The sequence below is a fragment of the Excalfactoria chinensis genome, chromosome 11 (genome assembly GCF_039878825.1).
Source record: "Excalfactoria chinensis isolate bCotChi1 chromosome 11, bCotChi1.hap2, whole genome shotgun sequence".
NCBI classification, from domain to species: Eukaryota; Metazoa; Chordata; class Aves; order Galliformes; family Phasianidae; genus Excalfactoria; species Excalfactoria chinensis.
In genome coordinates, this window is record NC_092835.1 from 11690001 (window position 1) to 11715636 (window position 25636).

The following is a 25636-nucleotide window of genomic DNA, read 5'->3' on the forward strand; positions in this document are numbered from 1 at the left end:
TTCTGTCCTAAGGATAAGCCTGGCAGAGAAGAGAGGCTCCCTGAAGTATGAAAAGATAACTCTCCCTCCACCTCTGAATTCCAGAAATCCTCTTGAATTCCATTTGAAATATCCTAACCATCATGGTACACACTCGGTACAGCCCCAAACACAAGATTTATGGGTCTGAAGTAAAAACAAACAGAAGAACCACCTTTTGCAGTTTAGATGCCCCAGTATTTAAGTGCAAAAGGAAAAACCTTGGTTCTAGTTTGCTGTCTACACTTTTTACAACCATTATTCAGTGATGCTGCAAAAAAGATGCAACATTCCAACTAAGCAAGCCTATGGAGGATAAACCCTGATGTTCATGGTCTGAGTGGTTTAACTTGGTGTGTGTAGATTCTGAGCAGTAACAGAACTACCATCTTCTCTGACACATTTGAAAAACAACAACAATAAAAACCAAGAAAAAACAAAACAGAACAACAGCTGTTATCTTAAGGCTCAGATGAAGTGGCAGAGCTCTGGTGCTCACTGCTTTGTGTCTGAATCACAACGTTGTGTAGGCAGAACACAAGCACACAGCTCTTCAGTTTTAGGCATGTGTCAGTATGCAAGGAGCTTGAACACAAAAAATGTCAGTGAGTCACTCATGTTTAGACAACCACTGGAGGATCTGAATTAACTGTGACTTAAGAATCTAAATTCTGTCTACATACTCTTTTAAGCACTGCAGTGAGCTTCTCCGTTATTTTTGTTTCTGAGTATTAATTCAAACTATGAATCTGCACCTAACTCTCATAAAACATACACAGCTAGATTATAAATACACCCATGACAGATCTTTCCCTGTAATGCGCTAGTGCAAGAATCGCACATTCATCATAGGTCCCAATGAGAAAGATATGAAGACTTCATACGGTATTGATTAAAATACCTTTTACTGGAGATGACACGAGAGAGAAAAAGTGAGTATCATAGATAATCGTAGAGCTCTTTGAGAGCTGGAAAACACAAATCGTACAGTACTAGACAGACTGAAGGACAGGGCACAGCACACTGTGCATATCCTATCGGTAGTGAGGTTCACTGGCATTATGGTCTCTAGAGCTCTTTCAGATTTTTCTGAAAAGTAAACAATTCTATTCATCATTTCTACTGTCAAGCGAAACAGTGTTCATATAAACACACACAGCTTCAAGGTAAAGACAAGGACATGCCAGTGAGATCATCACCAGGTGCCAAGTGGGAGCTGCCCACAGGCTTCTCTGTTAGCTGTGAAGTTTGTCCTGCAGCCAAGTGATATGTGCAGAACAGCACAGGCATGCTGGAACTCAGGTCAGCTGTTATGCGGATCACTAACTGCTCGATGTACAACAGGCTCCCAGCTTGGATCACTACACCTGTCGTAACACCAGACTGCAGCAAGACAAAGGGCTGGAAGGCAAACAATGAAGGAAAAAGTAGGAGAACAAGTACACTGACAAAGTTAATAGGGAATGTTAGAAGCTTTTATTTTCCTTCCCTCTAAGATTTAAAACACTGCAGTATATATTCCACTGACAGCACACATTTTCCGGCTGCGACCTGCCTAATAGGTTTTGATTAATTTCAGTGATTGCAGAGATGCAGCAAGATTTGACAGCATACATTAATAAACTGAAGTTTGAAAAACTGAATCAGAAATGAATGGTCCTCATCCTCACATAATTCACCATGGCAGCTCTCTTTCCTTCCCAGAAAAAAATTAAAATCTCTCTACTGTGCTCTGAAACAAATATCAACTCCTTGCTGCTCATACAAATATCCCTTTCTAATAGATAAATCAGGAATCTCAAAGGAAAAAAAAGCCAAATCGATTCCTACAAACATCCTATGTGAGCACAGCAATTTTATTGCTCAGCTACAATCATGAGATGACGATCCACTAAGTACGAGATGAATCCCAGCTACTCTAAGTGGGGCATCCATTACATTCTGATCACTTAAGCATATACAACACTAGGTAACCTTTTAAAAAAACAGAACATTTTGTCTTTGAACAAATGATTGCTTGGCCTTCCATAAAAAGGGATCAATTGGCAAAACAGCTCAGAAAACTTTAAGAGATTTTAGCTGATCAATTCCCACTTCCTGCTGAGGACAAAAAGTATACGAAACATTCAAACAAATAAGGAGCAAAGCAAACCCTCAACAACACGGAAAGGTAATGAAAAATCCACGAAGTAGCCTCACTAAACATCCTGAGAGCAAGATGAGATCAAGAAAAGAAAAAAAAAAAACATATGTGACATTCACATAGCAAGGAATCCAATAACCATGTATTCATCAGGGAAAAAGAGATTTTATCGTGGTACATCTCAGTAGTAAAGTTTAAATGAAAGAACTGTTTTGGAGGGACCCAGAAGAGGGGGGAAAACAAGCTTATTTCATGAAGAAGTTGGGTATAGATTGATACAGAAAATAAAAGAAAAAGTGCAGGGCAAGAAGAGAAGAACTCAAAAGAAACGAAACATTAAGCTGAAATGAAACTAGTACTTGTAGCCTACCTTTAGCATATAGGCTAAAACACTGTGAGCATCTATACCTGAAGTGAAGTAATGGCAAGGAGTCTTTGCACACAGGTATCTTTATTAAATATCACATATATCACCAAATCCAATTCGTTATTTAGCACTAAGAAAACCTTGCCAATTGTGCATCACAGCACACCATGAGGAAAAAAAAAAAAAGCCATTATACAGATGAGTGAAATTTTTCTCAGGAGAAAAAACAACATGATTCTGTGATTTTATTTCAGTTGAAACTGGATAATATAAAGTGACCAGCAACTGACGAGATGCATATAAAACACCAGGATCTCAGAAGGGGCAAAGCACGCTATCACATACATTAGCAGTCTCCATCCAGTGGACATAAAATGGGATATGACATGGAATGGGTTTCCTTGAATTCTCAGCAGACTGGTGTTACTAGCTAACACTGCAAGTGCTCTTTTACATAAGATGAGAAAGGACAAGGAGAGACAGCTCCTGTGATCAGGCAGGAAAGCCTAAAATGGCACTTCATACTGCACTGGGCAGAGATCAGACATGTTGTTCACCAGATAAAGTGACCAAGATGCACTAAAATTAATGATTGGTATGACTGATCATGAAACATCCAGATAATGATCTTTACCTTCCAGATGTGTTCTTTAGTATAGCAAGGGCATCTGGGTAGCCATCCATGTTGTAGTCTCCAATATGAAGGGTCATTGGAAATGAAATTTGTGATGTTGTTTTGTCAGTTTGATTTTTTACAAAGCCCCAAAGTGTGTCTTTATTTCTGAAGTCTTGCAAGACTGGAATCCACTGTGAAAGAAAAAGAAATCCATTTCACTTAGGAAAAATACCTAAATCTATTTAAAACAACTGACAATTCTGTGCTGAGTCAGATCTTGGAAGCAGTTAACAAATACTCAAGAGAAAATGAGGATGTAATATGAAATGTTTTCTATGTACTTGGTTATTCCAGAGCACATGCACAGAACACAGCACTTTCCTTCACCTTGACAATCCCAAAGTCACAAGTCACAATACCTGGTCCATTCCTAGCTTAGTTAAGTAGATGGCACTTTTTTGACAGTTTATGTCTTCACATACTGGTAACAAATGTTCACTCCGTCCATCTCCATCTGCCAAAAAGAATAGAAAAAGTCCACTTAAATTTGTAAACTCAGAAACTCTGCATGCAGGTGATGATCAGCTGGGAATTATTTTTTTCTCATTGTGAAAAATTAGACCAAGAACGACTAGATATTAAAAAAAAAAAATCCTCAGAAAAGAAATGCTCAGAAGAGCAAATACTGAGTAATATTCTCAGTCCCTCTGTTTAGCTGGGAAGATGATTATGTCTTCTATAGATCTACCATCACAAATCTACTGTACAAACTAATTTAGTTTTTTACCTCATTTTCAGCTCCTGCACAGTCAGGAAAACTAAGCCTCACAAGTCCACACACAGTACATTAATCTATATTAACAGGTAAATAAACAACACAGGAAAGTTGTCTAACAGAATGGCTACTAAGTTCCAGGCTTTCAGAATTAGGTAAATCTGAGTAAATTACAGCTCTTTAGGAACATTCTTCGGGCATATTCATTTCCAGTACCTTTAATAGAATAACGATCTTTTACACATTTAAAAAAGCAATATATATTTGCCTCTAGAATTCTGACACACAGTGTATAATAACAAGCAAATTGATTTTCCATTCTCTGTTCCAGGAGAAATTCCTTTGTTCATATTATATGATTTTGACCTTGCAGTCTTTCCTAGCATATTCCTCATATGGGCTGAGTAGTAAGAACAGTGAAACAGCTAAATGCAGGCAGTCAGAGAAAAATAAGAACTGCTGCTTTAAAGATTATCACTGCAAGTCTCAGTGGTAAACAAATATGTCAAATGTGACTTGTTAAAGAGATGCTATACTCCAGTCCAGAGAAAAATACAGACAATCTGATTTTCCGGTCTATAAAATGTAATACAAGAGAGAAAAACAAACCAAACAACCCAACCAGCAAACAACAAATGTAATATAAAAAAATTCCACTGTAATAAAAAAGTCAGCTTTTCAAATCACCCCATGTCCATAACGAAGTTTTGAACATCTTGGTATTAATATTTTAATTGGACTTTGTACAGCTGCTTGACAAAGTCTCCTTAGTTGATTATATAGAAACCAGATCACCCTCAAAAGTTAATGCATCCCTAATTATATCCAAATATACTACTGAGCACAAGCTACATGTTTTGTCGCGCTATACATATACCATAATTAATGCTTTCAGAGTGTGTCAAATTATATTTCTATGACGCAGAACCATTTTTTAGTATGTACTTCTATGTACAGTTAAGCTTTGTAGGTCGTTCTCTAATTATGTAAGGAAGCTGAGAGCTGAAAAATAGGGTTATAAGGGGGAGGAAGAGTGAAAAAATATCAGACTTCCCCAAATACCTCCAAGTGATAAAGCCAAACCGTCACCTTTGGTAGCTTTCTACTTACCATCTGCCTCTCAAATTATTCTACCTCACAGTAAAGCCCCTCCCAAATTATAATGGCAGCTCAGCTATCAAGAACAAATAATTTAGAATAATTGGTAGCAGAAATTCAGTATGTCAGCATCAAGAGAGAGTGGAAAGTAAGCTACCTCTGACCAGAGAAATTAACATAACGAGTAGTGAATTTGACAAGTCTTAAATCAACACCAACTCATTAATCTGGTTTGTTTTCTTTCTGCATCAATCAAATGGAATAATTAAAGCGAGTTACTTGCTTTAATTTTTGCTTACCTGAGCTGGGATAAAATACTGCACAGACAGCAGGCTTTTTCAGAGCTTAAAATGGGGGAAACTCTAATTTGCAGGCTATCAACTACAGAAACAGAGGCCTTTACTAGACAAGATTAAGTTGCAAAGATGCTTGGTAAAGATGCAGGTGCTTGGTGAAAGATTACGTTAAATTACCAATGAAACAAGAATACCTTCTGAGTTGTAGCAGAACAGTTTAAGAAAACCCACAATTAGTTAAATACTGTGTTACAGAACAGTAGCAATCAAGAGAATGAAGGCCAAGCACTCGTGTCTGTCATACTATTTTTGCTTAATTCTTCTCCAGCTTTTTTTTTTCCTAATGCATATCTTAATACAGCGTGCAGATCCTTCCCTTACTATTGAGATTATTTGATCAAAAGTAATTTTCTAAGAAAACCTATCTTGTTGAAAAAGATAATGTTTTTCTAATCATTTACAGCTGTTATCATTTCTGATAAAAATAGAAAGGATAAGGATAAAATCCACCCAAAACATTGATGAATATCGCACTCATTTAAATGCAATTTTTTGCCTCAGTCTTTGTAAAGTAAACCCAACAAGAAGCAACTCCCTGAAAACCAGCCCTAAGCAGAGGTCTAGAGCAGAATGTTTCATTATCCAGTTTCATATTTCCATCTTGCATTGTCCTGATCTGCAGTAACTAGAAATACAATGAATGTCTCCTGTAGCCTTTCCAAAGGCACTATGTGAAACCAACAAATGGATACAGCAGCCTTTCTAGTTTTGAAGTGCCAGCTAAAATGCCAGGTTTTGGCATAACCCTACAGATCTTGAAGACCACACAAAAATACCCCAGGAGCTGATCACAGAAGAGCTCAATCTCACCATAATAACTGACCTTCCTTGGACATACAGTGCTATCTCTTCTCATCTTCATGCTTGGTTTAACTCTCTATTTAAATAAACATCCTTCAATTTTCAAATGTAATCTTGAATTTAAATTCCTCTACAAAGGCGGAGGAAGCCAGAAACAGAAAAGGATCATCATTAGCACACTCGCTGCAGCTTGATAAGGTTTTCATAGGTGAAAAGAATGTGCATGAAGCTCTGCTGGGTTTACTAATGAGTATGACATCGGTGACAATGGCTGGATGAGCTCATTAGGTAGAATAAGTTAGACAAGTTTCAGCTTAAAAAAAAAACTACAACCAACAACAAAAAGCAAAATAACACCTTTCATAACATTACTTAATAACGTACTGTAACCCATAGTGAGCTAAACCTGATATCCATGTAGCATTTCCTGTAAGCGTGACCATTTTCAAAATTCTTCCTGGGATCCTGCAAGTAAACTTTATTTTAGTCACAACCAGAGCAATGTTCACTTCTGTGTCTTTTAGGAGGATCTTGACTGCTTATTCTCACATTTTATGAACACTGCCCATTTCCAAACTAGCTCAGATACAAGGGTAAATCAATCTGAACACAGCGTTAGTTGATACTTGTACTTTAAATTTCTCTAGTTACACAAGAGATTTACTAATATTTAAACACAAGTATGCATTTTCTTGATAACTGTGCAAACAATATTACTCTTGCAAAGCTGCACGCAGTTTGCACGCATTTCCATATGGTCCAGTGGCTCACAGGATCTTGTGATCAGTCTTAAGAGGGAAATGGCTTCATTGGTCAAACAGAACACAAATGCATAGAACATAGCACAGAAATACTATATGAGTAAAATGTATATCTATGTTTAATTCTGCTACAACTACTAACCACAAGAACAAGACGTTAGAATCAGTCATGACATTTATTTGTAGAGATTGAAGAGAATCTTTACTCAGGTCCCAAGGTCTACTATTCTATCTATTGGCAACTGTCTGGATTTTAAACTATTTTACTTCAAGTTGCTGGAAATCTCAAAGTTACTTGTAATTTCAGTGCACATTATAGCACTAGTTGTGGTTAAATACACTCGAGACTTCTAACGTCCAATACAACTGATAATCAAACCAACTTTATTTTGTTTGAAAGCTCATTATCTTAAGTTTATCTTCTGAGGTAATAAAATGATTAGAATTCTTTTGTCACCATATTCCTTTAGGCATTCAAATAGATGGTCATGACAGAGATAATTATCATAAATTACTAAGATAATTACACATTATTAAAATATTCAGTGTCAGCTGCTTTTAGAAAATATGAATCACAACTTCAAAAAACAGGTGCAAAGAACTCTTAAAGATGATTCAAAGTTCTGTGAACATAACAAATACCTCGATAACACTATTCTTCGTGTTAAACTTCTGATTTTAGGTATATCTGTATCCTTTCATAGTAACACTTCCATAGAAAGAAAAATATTTAAACAGTGTGTGTAAGCAAACTGCAGGAAAAGACTTCCAGACTTTCAAACATACTAATAAATCCAAGCAGGAGGGAGAAATGAGTTAAAATGTGATGAGATTAAAAACGAAGTGATGAACTAAAGCGTATCTATCACAAAACCAACTCCATCCTTATCTAAGGTGCCCCAGAATTCTTCAAAACCATCAGCTTTGACATCTTTCCACCTAGACTTATCACAGTAATTACAGTTTTCCTCATCTGCGGAGTATTTCAAAACACAAGTATTGTCTTTCTGCATCTTAGTGAGTCCTTTTATTGACTAAAGGAACACAGTGCTCAAAGAACAAGTACTTTGTAAAGACGTTAGTTAGCAAAACATCATTTTGTTTGATACGGAACTAATGTATCTGAGGATTTGACATTCTGAAGGAAAAACATAAGGGCAGGGATGTTCTAAGAGAAAGTTGAGATACAAAACTAAAAGCGGCAGAATAGTAATGCAACTCCACAGGCATAAAATCAGCACAATTAAGGTAACAATGGCAGGAGGACAATCAAAGTCTACAGTAAGCTGCAGCTCTCTCAACAAGATGCATTTTGTGTAGTACAATCAATGGATTTAAGGAAAACAAACAAAGGTTAGGCACTCTGTTATGCTGCTTAAGTATAATGAGCAGGGAGTAACAAGCTATGAAAACCTCTAAGAAAAATGACAATTACTACCATCTGACATTCAAGTAAGACACATGAAACACTGCAGGTACTTGGTAAGGAGAAAAACAGAGAAGATAGTTTTAGAGTTACTGGTTGCATGACTAGATACTAAACATGAGAAAATATTGAGGTAAGTCTTTCAAAGACTTCAGTAGAACTTTAATAATCCCAATCCACGCTTTGTCAAGAAGTAAGCAAGCTTGCATAATACGATTTCAGAAGTTAGAGAAGACCACACAGACTACTGAGCAACAGCTAAAAAACAAGTGGCAAGTAAGAAGCTGGCTAAATGCAACCCTGAAAAGGCCTGTGATGTTGTATTTATTAACTTATTCACTCATGAGGACACTATCAACAATACCATCTAGTTACTTTTTGGAAAGATCATCACAATTCAACAGCAACTTTTCCCTGATCTCCCCACCAAACTAAGCAAAATCAATGACAAAGGAATAAAAGCTTTCAATTCTTCTGTCAGATATCACAAAGGATGATTTAACAATCTCCACTGAACCAATCATAGGTCAATAGCAGTTATAAAATTAGTTCACAATAAAAATGAATTATTAGACTGTATCAACAGCATCATATTCTATGCTAATTGCTTTTGGGTCATTCTCTTAAAGACATATTTCATTAATCTTCAGACCAGCCAGAAAATAACAGCTCTGTGTGTCCAGTTATGACTCACATTCATTTCATTGCTGAAAAAAATTGGTCTCATTTTCAGAAAGCTTCACTAAAATCCTTACAATTCTTTAAAAAATACTTTTTCCCAAAATTTCAAATACAAAGAAAGCAATTTTTAATTGTAATTACTTCTGAGAATTCCAACATTTCTATTTCCTTTAAAATCAGTACGAGCAGATTACATAAAAAGACTCTGCTCGCACACAGACAACAGCAAAGGAGGATTAATCATTTTTGCTATAGCAACCACTGTGCTGCAATTACCATAGTGACATGAGAAGAATAGAAAAAGTAATAATGAATGAAGAACACTTGTTGAAGCCAAATAACTGCAGGATTCTCCACTGCCCAGTTCTACTCACCTTAATCAAGTGAAACACCGTGTGTTACAGATATGTCACAAAGCATTTTTGATTTATTTTAAAAAGGGCAATAAAACTTCGCTGACTGTTCGGTGTTCTTTGATCAGGTTAATATACAAACCATTGCCATGACGTCACAAGGGGTGCTCCTTATCTGAGAGGTTTCGATTTAGACAAGTTTGAGATCCACTACATTAAAATGCATTCATACACCCACATTTGTTTGGAAATTAAAATATAAATGTGTGCATATGTTATATATATTTATAAATAAGTACACGTGGAAATGTAGTAGACCTTAAATACATGCAAACCATTCCATGAACAAAATGAAAATTCATTATCTGAGTACTTTAGAAATACTTTGTGCTAAGATTACACAAACATCTAACTGCTATTTTTCTCAGCTCCATTTATCCAGATAATTTCTATTTAATAGCTATTGCTCACCTTGCTTAATTTAGAAAAAAAAAAAAAAGAGAAGTTTACCCCAAATCAGCCACTAGTCAAGATCTTACTCCCTTTATTTATTTTCCCCCCATTTCTTCTTCAAATGACAAACTTATGGCTGCAAAGGGAAGCTCATACAACAATTCTTGAAGCAGACAATGTCAGACAAGCTCTCCTTTGTAACAAAGCACGTTTTGTTAAGATGTGTATGTGATCAGTAAATCAGAATCTTGGGACTGCAGAGGAACAACGGAGCACAAACAGGGGAGGCACAATTAAAGCTAAAAAAAGGCAGCTCAAATGATACAGGACTCCCAAGCTCACTCCTGGACTGGCTTTAGCTCTACAGACTAATGTGCAAATGGTTAAGTGAGAAGTGGCCAAAAACTTGAAAGCACAGAGAAGTATGTAACTCTTTGAGACCTCTGTGGAACAGTGAGCCCTGTACATGAGCAATGAGATACAGAAAACACGGAGAATATCTTCATTACTTACAGACGCTATTTTGGTACTTCAGAATTCTTTAAAAATTTGTTCAAAAAGAAAATAATCATTTGTCGTTTGAGAGAAATTCTGGGGAGATGAATTTAAAACAATTCAATGCATAATTCAATTTCCTACCAACTGTTACAGCAGAAGGAAGATGAATTCAACATTTAAGTCATGGTATTTCTCAAGTAGTAATTTCTAAATCATGGTGGTACGTATTTTTTAACTGCCAGAATAATCTCTGTTCCTTTATCAAAAGGCACACGCACACACTTACAGCACTCCTTTTCCTCAGCAAAGTTAAAACATGCATCAGCAGCATCTTGATGTGGGAAGATTCATGCAACCTTGATGCCTGATTCCAACATAACCCTTAGAAAGTGCACACACATCACTGAAGGAAATGAAGTATCACAAATCTCTCTGTATCTATTTTCATTCATCAAAATGTTTCCAGCTCGGATACATTCGCAATACATATTAAGCTTATGTCAAGTTTGTTCCTTCAGACATAACTACGGCTGATAATTTTTCCTTATCTTCTACATACAGCAATTCAAACCTATTTAACAAATTATTCTCTGCAGCCCCCGGGGCAGTCAAAAACCTCTTACAATCAACCCTAACTTGAAAGACCACAAAACATTTAACAAAAAAGTCCCTCAAAAACCTCATGAAACCCTCAAAACTATCTTCCATCCTTTTGTCTCAAAGACTGCATAAAGCTGACTTAAAAGCCACATTTTTCCTATGAAGTTTCAATTAACAAGACCTTCATTTCTCAAAACAAAGAAGACAGATATCTGCTTTACTTTTCCCATAACAATCTCAGTTTCTGCAGCTGAACAGATGACACAATGTGACAGAGTCATCTTTCAAAACAGAGTACAAAGAACATTCATTCTTCAGTATCTGTGTATATATGGCCAGTTTGGAACAAATTCTGTATTTCGTTTATCCTTTAAGCTCTCCATAAATGCAGAAGTCCTTGCATCAGATTTCTCTACACTTGATTTTTGCACACTAATTATAAGTGACTGCAAGACATACCTGCGCTTGGCCATAAAAAGGTCCAGAAAAAAGAAACAAAGCATACAAGTGACATACAAATGTCCTAATTCTAACCTTTTAGCCAAAAAAAGGCATGTCTCCTCTAATGGTCTTGAGAACATCAGCTCATATCAACCAAGAAATGCAATGATATCTTATGAACAGCATTTCTAAAAATCTCATGAAAATTTGCTTAGCAAGAGACCTACCCAAATATGTTCCACCTTTGAAGAGACAGTGGACAAAAGAAACAACATAAGAAGTTGCCCATTTCATGCTGGACAGATTTGTGTGAATATAAAGAATGAAGATAAAGATGTAATGTGAAGATAAAGATGGTAATGAGATGCTGAGGAAAACATTCTGTAAGATCTATAGTGGGTGTTCTCACATCTGAAATTATTGAGAGCTCCCAGAATAACCAGGTCCAAAACAGTCAGCATCTCCTTCCAGAGGTGATACTGATTATTATTACCCACCTCTCTGATCTCTTTGCCAGGCTCACTGTCCCTCTGCATTTATTTTTGTGTGTTTCTCAAGTCCCTACATGTGTTCTCCCTCAGTATATTTTTACTAGAAATTCTGTTCCCCTGTTGTCTCATGTTGATGCTTCACCTAAAGTTTGGAGACAATCAGCAGAACGGAGCATTAAATGATTTGTGATGGAACTCTGAACCAATGGCAGCTCCCTCCTGCAGCATAACAATACTGGCCCATCTTCCATAGCCCTTCCTGCACCAAACCCACACAGCGTACTGCAGTGTGCATTGACTTCACTGATGTTTTAAAATCGTAACTTTAATACCTGAACAGTTATGCTCCTTTTTGCTGGACTATGTTTAAAGACAGGCTCAGTCACACAATGAAGAGGGATACATAAGAAATTAATTCTTTAAAAATTATTGATATTCAGTAGCATCAGCAGAATTAGGTCTACATAATATACAAAATAATAACATACAGCATACACAAAAGGAATACTTTTTGAATCACAAAACAAACATTTCCCGTTGTCTGTAACACAGCACACACACACTGAGAAGCTGTAATTGGTTGATTCTTGGTTCAGGTAAAACAAATAAACAAAAACACAATAAAACCACAAAATCACATAAAATAAAATATCTGACTTAAATGATTTAAAATCTTCAAACAAACAAAGTAAGCAGAGAAGAACTTTAGAATTGAACATATTTTAAACAGCTTTGTTCATTCTGCGATGTGGAATAGCTAACTAAGTTGTGAAAAACACTTGGCATTCACATCATTTTAAAACGTAACACTCACCAAAATCTGCAAATACTGACTGTCCAACGACCACTGCACCACTAGGCTTTGCTTGACTTTTGTCAGCTTTAGAGAAGTTCCCATCCTACCAAACAAAGATGAAGGAGGGAGTGAATTGCAGATCAAGCGATAAAGCTTGACTTTTGAACCAAAAAAAAAATACATACAAACAAAGAACAGATTACGTAGATGATAAACAGCTACAGAAAAAATGCACTGTTTGGAATAGGAGTTTGGGTGTTGTTTTTTTTTCCATTTATTCATGGAATCCTGGAGAAATCCAATAATAACACTGCTTAGATACAACTGCCCACATATTTTTCTGTGTTTTTAGTGTTTCTAGCAACAATTTAAGAATACTACTGTTATTTATGTAGTGACGTAATTTTATGGATATATAATATTTAAAAGCACACACACAAAACTATTAGGACTTCTGATTTTCCTTCTAATTAGGAAATAACTTGATATCATATCAGGTCTGGTTTAGGTCTTGTTTTAAGTCTTCACTAAAACCCTGGCCTGCAAAAAATTATTCCATATTTCATCAGAAGGACAATAAAGCAATGCTCAAGTTTTGTTGATTATAAAATTAGATCACAACTGTGACTTAAGCCCATTTAAAATGTGACTTTTTAATTTTTATTTTTTAATTAAGACAGACAATTCAAGGCTCACTTTTCTCATCACTGCAGTCAGCTCATAAATTGACACGGGCCAACCACACACACAGCAATTATGAATGCTGCAAATGCGGCTTTAGACAGTTAGAACCTGGATGTTTAACTATACATCTTCTACTTGACATGTAATATATAAAAGCTCAGATAAAAGAAAAAATGGGAGAGAGCACTCTTGAGCAATATTTATTGTCAAGGCTCAAAGAGGCATGTTAATGAAAACAAAGCTTCAACAGCAAGCACCCTGATACAACGTCTCTTACTGTGCTCTATGTATCTCTTTTAAAATAGCACATAATTTTATGAATAATTGATATTAATAAGGGAATGCTTATTATTTTAGAAGAAAATAATTCAGTCTATTCATAAGATCTCAAAAATTATCTAACTGCAGGCCTAAGTTGACAGCCATTGTAGATGCAAATTATATAATGTATATATAAATATATAAATCCCCCCCAAAGTGTGGGATTCGTTGTGCTCAAGGGTTAAATTCCTCAGTTCTTCAAAGCTAAAACCTGATTATTTTTAATAGAGGCATTAGATTTTAAAAATTAGAAGATATAAAAATGATCAATTGCTTTAAAAATGCAATTTCTTCAGAAACCATTGTGTTAAGTGTCACTAAGTTCCTACAACAGTTGATGACACAGCAGGGGTCCTGCTGAATGTCTGAAGGCAGCCTGACTGCTTTCCTTTATAGTCCCGTTGAAAAACTTGAGTTTCTTGAGTGACCTGCTCCTCAAACCAGGAACGTCAGACAGACTTTTATGGTTTTCTGTTTGATGTTTCTGCATTTCAGTATCATGGTTACTTGAGTGTCTTACCTTATTTATCCACGTCTCAAACCGAATGTCAGGATTTGAGGTAGTAAGGAACAAATCTGGGAATAAAAACAAGAGAAATGAAGTATTTCACATTAACTTAAGGGCATTTCTTAAGAGTAAGGATAGACACAGGTTTCAAACAAAGTAGTATACATCATTACGTTTTTAGTAAGTCAAAACTAAAATAAAAACCTTTTATTTTGGATGTATTAATTTAAGCAATATATACGCTGTTGACAGGAGAAGAAAAAACGAAACATTTCAGGCTTCTCATATACTTAAATTCTCTTCAATAGTAAAAGAGGGTTTCAGAGGATTTATCTGATCATATCTGCTTAAAGTAGAACTCGCTGAAGAAAAGGGAAACAAACAGGTGTGTTAAAGATGTCAAAGAAGAAAAAAGGATGCAGTGCAGCATATTAATGATTTTAAGAAAACCATCCTTTCAGGTTTCAGCACTTGTTTTCAGTTCACCTGTCCTTCTTTTCCCTCCAGTTGAGAATAACACTATCAAAGCTGGGAGACAGTGGTTATTCTGAGTAGGAAAAAAATGAGTTTAAAGAATATAAAAGATAATGCCATACCCTGAGGTGTTTACTGAATAAGCAGACAGGTAGCTGTACAAGGAATTTCAGATGGCACAATAGGACGTATTGACTTCCAGGGGAAAACAAACAAACAAAAACCCCAAACAAAACAACACCACCATAATAACAAAACAACACCAAAATAATAAATAAATAAACCCACAACCACCAAAACCTCACATGAAATAAGGTTTTGCTTACAGGTTCTCTCTTCCCCACTGTGTACCGTGGAAGTTGCACTGCTTAATTTTATTCTCCTGAATATGTGAAATGGCAATTTCCTTTAGAGCACGCACATAAAAAGACTTATCATGATAACGTGCTGCATTGGAATGAATTTTATTGCTGCTTAAGCATTTCTTCAAGAGAGAGTTAGAAGTCATGAAAACAGTCTGAAGACAGAGAGCATTTCTAAGCTTTGAATGTTTAAGTGTGCACATAGAAGGAGATTTGTGCAACATTGTTCATTAAAATGGATCTAAACCATAAAAATACTCAAATGATACATTTGGGATAGGTGGGGGACTAGGAGGGAAGAAAACATGGAAAAATTGGAGTTTATATGTCTTTTTACAGTGTTTTTTAGTTTCAAATAAGTATTCTGTGTAGCAGTAGTATGTGCTGTAACCTATATTGTAATTTGCAATTCATTATGAGCTACACCATAAACATGTTACAGCACAACAGGCTCTTTCCATGCTGTATTTAAATATACAGCAAACGAACAGTATTTGATTAAAAAAGAGAATTGGTTCCCAACCATTAGCAGGAATTTTGATGGACACTGTACCTGCTTTCTCAAAACAGCTCTGACTCAGTTTCATACCTCCCTGATCTGACCTCTCACATTTAACTGATTCAACATGTGATGGGGTTTCACTTAATTTATATGGGGTTTCATTCTTAATGTAAAAGCCAATGCTGGAGCAGCTATGTCGACTTCCCAGTAAAAAACAATAATATTTCCTTCAGTGGGCAAATATAGTAGCACCAGTATCCTTAGAATAGAAGAGAAATAGATAAAGAGAAATGAATGTTCTTAACATATTTATGGGAAGTTACATAAACATTAGTATGAATTAAACTACTCATAGGTAAAAATATCTCATTTTCATTTGAGCTTGACAAAATAAACGCACCAGTTACTGCTCCTTAGAGAGCACAACGGCCATGTTTGAGAAGACATTCCTTGTTGTTTAGCCCAGATAGATCTAAACAGGTGACAGAAAGTTAGGCACTCAACAGTGACTGGACAAAAAGGAGAGCCAAATAAACTGCACATGCATCCTGATCTGCAGCAACAGCCACTATCAGCTCACTCAAGTATTAGCAAATGACTTGTATTAGAGCATGCACAGGTACTCTGTATTACACACATGCATCTACTTCGTAAAAATATGAAAAAAAAAAAAAAAAAAATAGTTTGAGGTAGATTTTCCTTATGCATTAAAAGAACCAATTTTTCCCTTCAGTTCTCAGTCAGAAGTTGATTATGTTCATCTCTCTGGTGCTCCTTAATTTGATTTCATAGTAAGCATATAGAAATACTCAGAAATGCAACTGCATAGGAAATGGAAACAATATAGAAAGACAAGGAAGGACAGGCATATAAAATCTTAGGTGTGAGGATCAGAATCAAAAGTTGCTTTCAGATAAACAATAAACAAGGTGGGGGAGACTGGGGAGAAGTCACAGTGGCTGTTATATCACAGGGTAATAAACACAAGGAACGCATTAAGTTATCTGCAGCGTAGGAGGAATAAATCATGACACTAAATCTAAGTCAAACTACAAAGAGCTAATACAAAGACAGTAATTCAAGATGTCTAAAATGTTTACTAGGCTAAGATAATAGAGGTGTTCACAGATTTAAAGCCTTCAGCCACCATACAAACCAGGTTCTGAATATCACCTGCTACAATGATTAAATTCAGCAACATGTCCATTTCACACCAAACTTTCCTCCAGCCTCTAAAGAGAACCTTGAGAACCGCTTCTCTAGAACGCAACTAAGTTATTTTTGCCCCTTTTTCCTCTTTGATACATTCCTCTCTCCCTCCTTTCTGCAAACTCGAGGCTTGTAACACTATATACAGACAGGGAGAATCAAGGCAACAAAGTAGCTCCAAGCCTACTGCCATGTTACACTGTGCTGGTAAAAACATGAAGGCAGATAAGGATTGCAGATCATCTTCCATAAATAGCAGATGAGCTGGTGCCACACTGCTCCAAAATTAAAGCAACAAACTGAGATTTCCCATAAGGCAAATTAACATCTCTACAGCAACATCACCTGTAGTTCTAGAACCAGCTGCATTATTTTAGACCACAAAACTTCCAAAGGTTACTTCAGACCTAACTTATTCTAAGATCCTGACTTTATCACATATACTTTTGGTGCTTAGGAACAAGAACTAATTCTTATCGGTTCCATCTTTAATAAGTGTGGTATTTATAAATATCCTTTCCTATATAATCATAGCAAACAATCTGCAAGCACCTCCTTCCCAAAGGAGTGTCCATAGCAGGTGTATTTTACAACTGTCACTATTGCTTTCCACGGTCTATCATTACTACCTTCTTTAATATATGGGTGCTGCAGGAGAAAACGTGGAACAAATGTGTTAGGATAAGTATGTTTAGTACTTGAACAGCATGTCAGCATACACAGTTAATTTCTATACTTTTTTTGTATTTTAATACACTAATCATCTTGAAAACTGCAACAATTTTGTTTTGCTTCCAGCAAAGTCAAGAAAATTGAACACCTCCTTCCTAGAAGGAATGTATATCATATTACAAATGCTAGGGAAATGTCACTTGTTTAAAGACATGCTGCCACACTGCCTTTGGGAGGAAGCTGTGGTAGCTACTTCAGCTGAAAACAAAACTATTTGCACACGTATCTATGAGCTGAAAAAACAGAAAGCATGGAGTGCTGGACCACTCTGTTCAACTGCTAACAAACCTGACAGCAGTGCAATATTTGATATTTGCAACCCAAGGTTATAAAATGAAATAAACTTGAGCTCATTGTTTACTGTATTATTTACAAAATACAAAAACGTTACTCTGTATGCTTTCAATAGATCATAGGTACATAAGTGGACACTAAGCAGAACAGGCATGGATTTATCTTTGACAACACTACAACAGTTGTAGATTCTGGACATATACAATGAAAATGGACTACAGTATAAATACATAAAAATCAGTATGGCCACTCTTCTACTGCCAAAGAACATAGGGATTGTTGGACAGACCACTAACTAGGTCTGCAGGAGGAGTTCTTACTGCTATTCTTATTTCAGGACATAAGAAAGACAAGTCCTTGATAGCTGGGATGGCGGGTGACATTAGATTCAGGGAGGTCTCACAAAATTTAATGCCTACAGTGCAACTGAATGACTAGAAGAAAAAAAAGCATTATCATCAGAGAGGAAGTGTTTCTCTTAAACAAATGCAAAGAGAAGCATGTTTGCATTTAGGTAGGTTTTGTTACTTTTGATTTAGCAGGGAGTTGTTAACAAAAACCATAAGTAATAGGAAAATTCATAAACAGAGGTCAACAATCTACCAGTAAGTTAAAGAACCGAGGAGGCTACCTGTCATTTTAGATCCATGAGACTGAAAACCAAGCTAAGGAAATATATAATACAGAAGACATCTGGCACCGGCTCTGACACACTGCTATTAACATTCCAGTCACAGCCTCACTTTCCTTAACAAGTGATTTGGTGAGAAAAATCAGTTATAGTTCAATTTAGTAAGCATCAATAAGCTACAAGTGCATTACAGAGGAATGCCTGCGGTTCCATCCACCTTTATTTGATGGGATCAGCTAGTTTTGGCATTGTATCAAAATATGGCCCAGTTAAAATGAAAAACCTTCCCAGGAAGATAAGTAAAACTTATACAATTAGACAGCATCAGCTTTAGTGATTTCAGATCTACCTTGTATTGATGTCAAGGCTGCACCACATACATCTGCATGTAGTGAACAAATTTCAATACCCAGCACCCATAACTTGAGATAGAACCATGGTTGACAACATTTTCATATAGTACATCTATAGAACATCATATAACTACTAACACTTCTGATCAATCTGGGATTTAAACTCCTCAAACAGGAAAGCATTCCTACTCTTCCTACAATGTCTACTTTTTTTTTTTTTGTTAAATACATTTTATAAGTCAGAATCTTGACTGCAAAATGCATGGAAGGAAAAGCTTCATTAATCCCTGACAATTTTCAGGTCACGTGGAGGTTTTAAATCTCAGCAATAGCAAGTAAGGAGAGGGAAGACAAAACTTAAAAATTTCCAAAACGTGTTTCAAGTTGGCTAAATGTTATGTAGGTTTTTAATTAAAACAGCCAAAGCAAGACTACCATACTGTGTCTTGGGAAGGCTGTCTCACAACAAGTACTAGGTCATTCTGGGGAAATTTGTCCTAAGTTACCAAATACTAAACCAGCTTCAGTTTGTAAGAGGGTCCAATCAAACATAACTGAAGGTTAGAACAAGTTCAGAGCAGAGGCAGACTGACAGCTTAGAAGATTTCAGCCCAACTGGAATAATTCTGGTAGTCTTGCTGAAGCAGATATTACAAAACTACCTCCAATATTACTTTTACTTATTAGCACTATTAGGAGACTGCAACAAAGGCAAACTATACAGAATGTGCTTCAAGTTCACTTTTAATTAACCTTGTTATTTTTGTTCACTTTTAAGAGTTATAAAAAAACACTACTATTTATAGGTAGAGTGTTCATTTCACTAATAACTGATTTGACCTTTCTGTTTAATGTCAGAGGGCTTTATTTCAAAATTAAAACCTTCAGCAACTACATTTATCTTCAGAAACCGCCAGGGCATAAGCAACATTCTTAAGTTACAGTTTCATATTTGCTTCAGAACTCTAGGTTAATAACGAGCAAATGCTCCTATTTTTTAAACCCTATCAGAAGACATGAAGTCTGAGCCTCCCCCTTACAAAATAAGGTATTAACCAGTTAGAAAAAATGGGTACACGTCAAACGTGCCTAAAAAGATTTTTTCACTTCTGTTGAAGAACATGCAGGTCTGTGTATATTTCCAACATGCACAACATTCAACTGCAAGTTATTTGTGGATATGTCTGATTGTACAAATTGGTAAACATAAACAGTGTGCTGAACTAAAAGTCTATGCTTCAAATTCAAGCACTGACAAGATGGTTGAACTGACAACTGTATTAAAATCATTAAATGCCCCAAGGTCTAAGGCCTACATAAAATACAGCTTTCCCCCGTTTCCACCAGACATCAACCACCTAATATGGGGAAAAAAAGAGGAGAAGCATATTTAAAATAGAAAAAACATACAACTTATTTTAGTACCTACGGATATTTTTCATATGCAAAACCCTAATTTTATACAAAACCTTCACACACGGTCTTATTTCTTTATTACAAGGAAACAGCAACAATTTTTTGTGCCTAGTTCATAAGTTTTCATGGGAGTAGAGCAACTCTCTAGTTTGGTTCTCAGATTTGTTTGGTCATATTGGCATTAGTATCACACATCGAGTACATCTACTTCACAGCTGTACTAATTTAGCTTTTAGAACACAGATACCAATCCAAGCACCAATGCTAATCAATTTCCAGTTTACTTGCCATTGATTTTTGGTGCTAATCACGTGAAATAATAATTATGGGAACCACTCTTCATCAAATATACACTCACTTCATCCTCTGAAAAATCTAAGCAAAAGCACTTTGGTTTTTTTGTTTGCACATCCTTAAGAAACGTAGTTATAATAAGGAGATTCTGCATTGCTTCTGCTCTTCAATTTTTGGTTTGTTTAATAAGTGTTTCCCAGAACTCCTTAGTGAAACAGATATTTATAAACAAAAAGATTAAGCATTGAAATACCTTTTCCTTAATAAAAATGATTACAGAAAAAAAAAAAACAAACAAACCAAAACACAAGTATATGCATTAATTCAAAAGGATAATTTAAATGGAAAAGTTCTAAAGTAATTGTATGCTTAGCAGATATTGCATCTGAATGTGCAGACCACAAGGGACTATTCCTCTGGGTTTTTGTACTTCAGATGCAAGTTCTCAGACAGAAAATTGTGTTTATTTTCATTATGAAGCTAACAATATTATTTCAAGAAATATAAGATAAACACTTTCAGTACTAAGAGTATTTTCCGAATCTATTTTCTTGTTCAATGATTCATCAACCAAATGCTGATTGGGCAGAACCAGTTTACTTCTCACCTATATGAAGTTACTGATTCCCATTAAAAAAACCATATTAATGTATCAATACATCAGTATATAACTAAAAAATTGAGAAAGGTAATTCATTATGGTGATTTTAATATTATAGCTACAAAACAGATAGCAAAGGTGGTGGGAATCTTTTAGAAAGATCAGGCAAAACAAAATAAAATAGCTGTTACTTTTCTATAGAGCTCCTTCCTTATTTTCTTATTTATAGCTTACCTCATCAATATAATTAAAGCAGTAAAGGCAAAGACAGACCAATCCCAGCAGCATAAAAAGAATACATAGCTAGTAATTTAACCAACTCTGGTTTTGTCTTAAATAAGGTAGCAGGCACTGTCCATGTTCCTGCCCAGTGTTCAATACCAAGAGAAATAACAGGTAACAGAAGGTCACATCCCACAGGACATCCAAGGAGATAACTCATTTTCAGATAGTAAAAATATTTTCAAAAATAAATGTAAAACCCACAAAACGTTCATAGACTTCAGACAAAGACAGTGTGCACACATTGGTGTATATACACATAAACATACACTGCAGATTTTTAAAATGCCACTTGAGCTAAGCTTTAAAAGGCTAGATAATTTGTTTACAATCATAATAAGCCTGGTTGTTTTGATAGAGAATAAGCACAGACCTACTGCATAAAATAAGCTTTAATAGTACATTATATTGCAGAAGGGTCACTACCTTCTAGCAAGACACAACTAACCAAAAAAAAAAATCTAACTGAATGTGTCATCAGGGAATGGAGAGTCTTCAGAATCAAGGTTTAACTTCACAACAGAAAAATGACTTGAGAACTGAATGAATGGTTTTCAAGAAGAAAGCTGCCTACGTATATGTGTTTAAAATCATTAGGAATCGAAGTGAAAACACATCGTAAACGTTCTGGGACATTAGGTTTCTAGATTCCTAAAGCAAAACAACATAAGAAAATTAACCATCAGAAACCAGTAAAGAGACCGGCAATTAGCTTATACCAAGCTGTTTCTGACTAACGACTGTTCCCACTTTACTCTTCCCAAAATCAAATATACGATTTTTCTTTCACTGTCTGTAAACAGTTCCAGAAATATCTGCAATTATGCACACCATGTGCTGGTGTTAAACACACGACAGGCTGCAAAAGCAGTATTTCCAAACTTTTGAATCACAGAACCAAATAAGGCACAAAATAGTACACTAGATATCTTCCATAGCACTCAATGATACATCTGTCCCCAAGATAAAAGCTGCAGCATGATTGTGAGTCCAAGGTAGTTTGTCCTCACAGATTTGAACTTTTAAACTTTTTCATTTCAATATTTGCAGAGATGCCCTATTTCTTAATAGAAGACTTGTAAACTTAACAGTTATTGTAAATACAGGTTCATCGGGAACCTTGGCTTGGTTCAAGTTATTTATCTGAACCTGCTGACTGATACAAAGCAACTACAGCAAAACCAAATAAATCTTTCTGCTGTCGAGCTTGAAATAGATGACTGGTAATCAGCACCCAGCTATACAGCAGTTCTGGGTAGCCTTTATCAAGTGCTTTCTACTTGTCTTGGCCTCAGTTTTCAGCTGTAACACTTTGCTCCATTTCTGAGTCCACATAGTTCAACAGTTCTCAGTGTGATGACCATGCTGGGAACACTGTTTTCTAAATGAACCAGTACTATCTCCATCTCTTGGCTAACACATCTGATACACATTTCTGAGAAATACTGAGTTCCTATTCACTTTAAACTGAGTGGGTTAATACAAAAGGAAGGTACTTTTAATCTTACTGGAAGCTGCAAGAGTTAAATCCTGCTCAAATACTTATATTATGTGATGTATATCTTCCTGTCTGATGATATGACATTTTTAAGACAGGTTTCTTACCCATGGAGTGTCCTTTGGAAATGCTCATTTAGACAGTCTTGCAGTATAAAACACACCTTAATCTGTCCAGACTTGCCTATTGTTATTAACTTAAAGATGATGGTCTTAAACAGGCTAATAACTGTGATTACATATTACTAAACACCTAGTAACCTCATGCTAACAAGGGTCACCACATTTTTCTCACCTTTCAGTCTATTTCAGAGTATGTGTAAAATATGACATTGATGTAAGATACAATTCTGACCTCAAATGTCTAGGCTGAAAGTTCAGATCCTTCGCAAATAAAAAAAAAAAAGGGTTCTGGAATAAACCAGTACCTTTCAGGTGTGAAGGAAAAAAAAACAGTGAATGAATGAATACAATGTTTTAAAATGTAGCCAGTGTCTCATCCGTCTATAAAACACTGCAATTACATATTCTTATCATTTCCTCCACACTGAAGACATAAAGACCTCAAATTTCAAATTCCAAAATGAAAAACATCATCTCATTATAAAATACACTTTTATTGCTGAGAAATGATCAAACTTTGTATGTAGATACTCACTTGATTTTGTGTTTTTTACCCAGTTATATTTTATCTTTTCAGTAAGCTACACACAGCTCTTTAATGAACCGCTGAGTTCATTCAGCTATATCACTAAATGCATATAATGATAAACCTAGCAGATAGCAGAACTTGCACTATTTTTATCTCAAGTTCAGCGTTAATTTCACTGTTCTTTGTTTTTAAGCAGGTAGAACATTTCTCAATGGCCACACATTCCTTTTGTGTCACTTCAGTAGGGCACACCACACTAGTGAAGAGTGTGACTTTATTTAGGCTGAGGCATTACGAAGTGTAACTGTGAGGTAAAAATGAGCATATACTATACTATACACTGCACAACTTCTTGTACTGCTTAGAAAACACTGAGATATAATATTTAAAATTAAATTGCTTTTTGATAAAGTATATGTGCATATGTAGAGACAAGGTCTGGCAAAGCCAGATTCTTGCCTGGTTGGCACCCACCAGCAGAATGAAAGACAATAGCCACAAACGGGAACACAAGAAATTCCACTAAAATGTAACACTTTTTCTGCTGTCAGAGTAGTTAAAAGCTGGAAAATATTGCCCAGGGAGGTTGCAAAGCTTCTGTCCTTGCAGACATTCAAAAGACAACGGGACATAACCCTAAACAACGTGCTCTAATCCCGCTTTGGACAGGTTGAATTAGACAATCTCCAGACACCCTGTCCAAATGCAGCCATTCTGTGAACCAGACACTCTTCCCCAGAGGAGCACACACTTAATAGACACGAAGAGCATGCCTAAAAATTTTGTATTTTTTTTTTATCCTTATCCACAAAGCACAAATAGACCCTTTGGAAAAAAAATTGATACTGCATGTTTTTACACGGATTATTTAATATTACGAGCCTAACTTAAATTTACTTACCAAATTAAAAATGATAAAAAGAGATATGATGATGGTTTAATTGAAAAACAGCAGCAGCATTACTATCTGAAACAACATAGTTTAAATCTCACCGAGAAAGATTAGTATTATCTTTGTTCTGGTTAGTGGATTTCTGGATTTGTAAAATCCTTACACAGTTGGCCTTTCATGAAGCATTGTTAGGGATTAAAAACATCTTTATGAACACGTTCTCATACAATGAAATCAGAACAATTTGACTTCATTTCACCCAGAGCAGGAGAAACGTGCCAATTAAGATCTCTGTTTTGAGTGTTTATATCCTGGCAGGTTGAAAATGGATTAGACAATAAACTAGCAGAAAAGATTCTCAGCTCAGAGAGGATTTTTGATTTTATTATTATTTTTTTTGAATGTCAAGCACACTTTAAATCTCATAAGCTGTTTATAATAATGGAGTTACCAAAAATAGTCTAGAATAAAAACCACTGAATTGGTTCCATCTGCTGTACAACACAAAGAGCCCCCAGAACATTTCAGAACATTAGAAAAAAGTCTTAATATAAAAAAAAGTGAACACTGGGCATTGTAAGGGCTTCTTATCCTCATAATCATAAACAGTGGCACTGTCAAATGAGGACTTGATTTTTTTCAGTCAAAAAGCACCACAGCAGTACTGAATTCTGTAATAGTATTAAGCCTTTTGGACTTCAACATGCAGACTACACTTCTGTACCCTTGTCATTTCCTCCCTTGCAATTAATAGGATTTTAACATGGACCAAAACCTTCAAATTTTGTTCCAAATCACGAATGGCAGTGAGTGCATGTTAATATTGTCACAAGAACATTTTCACTAGCTCTACCTCGATCAACCAATAAATAACAGATTACACTGAAAAATAATATAGCAAGAATGGTAACCTCCCTTTCCTGGTGTTGTAAGGCTGTGCTGCCCCAGCTACACTGACAGAACTAAACAAATAGAAGAAACACTGAACAGTCCTGTGAAGTCTACCCAGACTGTGCAGAGACACAGGGTAGCTGTGTGCAAACTTCAGCAGTATGAGCCTGTTATTTTGGTGCTGTTTGGCAGAGCGCATTTAGAATCCCAGTATTACCAGTACCAGGTGTGCAGTTACATATGGGTTACTTTTTTTGTTTGTTTGTTTTTAACTGAAAGCAAAACAAAAAGTAAACAAAACCACATCACAGCTGACTACTTTTATTATTACTTCCATGAGTCATTTGCCAAACTCTCTACAGCCAAG

General features: G+C 35.8%; 1 protein-coding gene across 2 annotated transcripts in view; it reads right to left on the bottom strand.

The window, feature by feature from the left end:
- The window catches only part of ITFG1 (integrin alpha FG-GAP repeat containing 1), a 64989-nt gene that overhangs the window by 29214 nt on the left and 10139 nt on the right, over nucleotides 1–25636 (bottom strand). For both annotated transcript variants that reach the window (XM_072346647.1, XM_072346648.1), the window contains exons 7-10: nucleotides 14200–14255; nucleotides 12693–12777; nucleotides 3564–3658; nucleotides 3163–3335 (exon numbers count right to left, since the gene is read on the bottom strand). In XM_072346647.1, the coding sequence (XP_072202748.1) occupies nucleotides 3163–3335; nucleotides 3564–3658; nucleotides 12693–12777; nucleotides 14200–14255 (409 nt within the window). The remainder of the gene's footprint in view (nucleotides 1–3162; nucleotides 3336–3563; nucleotides 3659–12692; nucleotides 12778–14199; nucleotides 14256–25636) is intronic.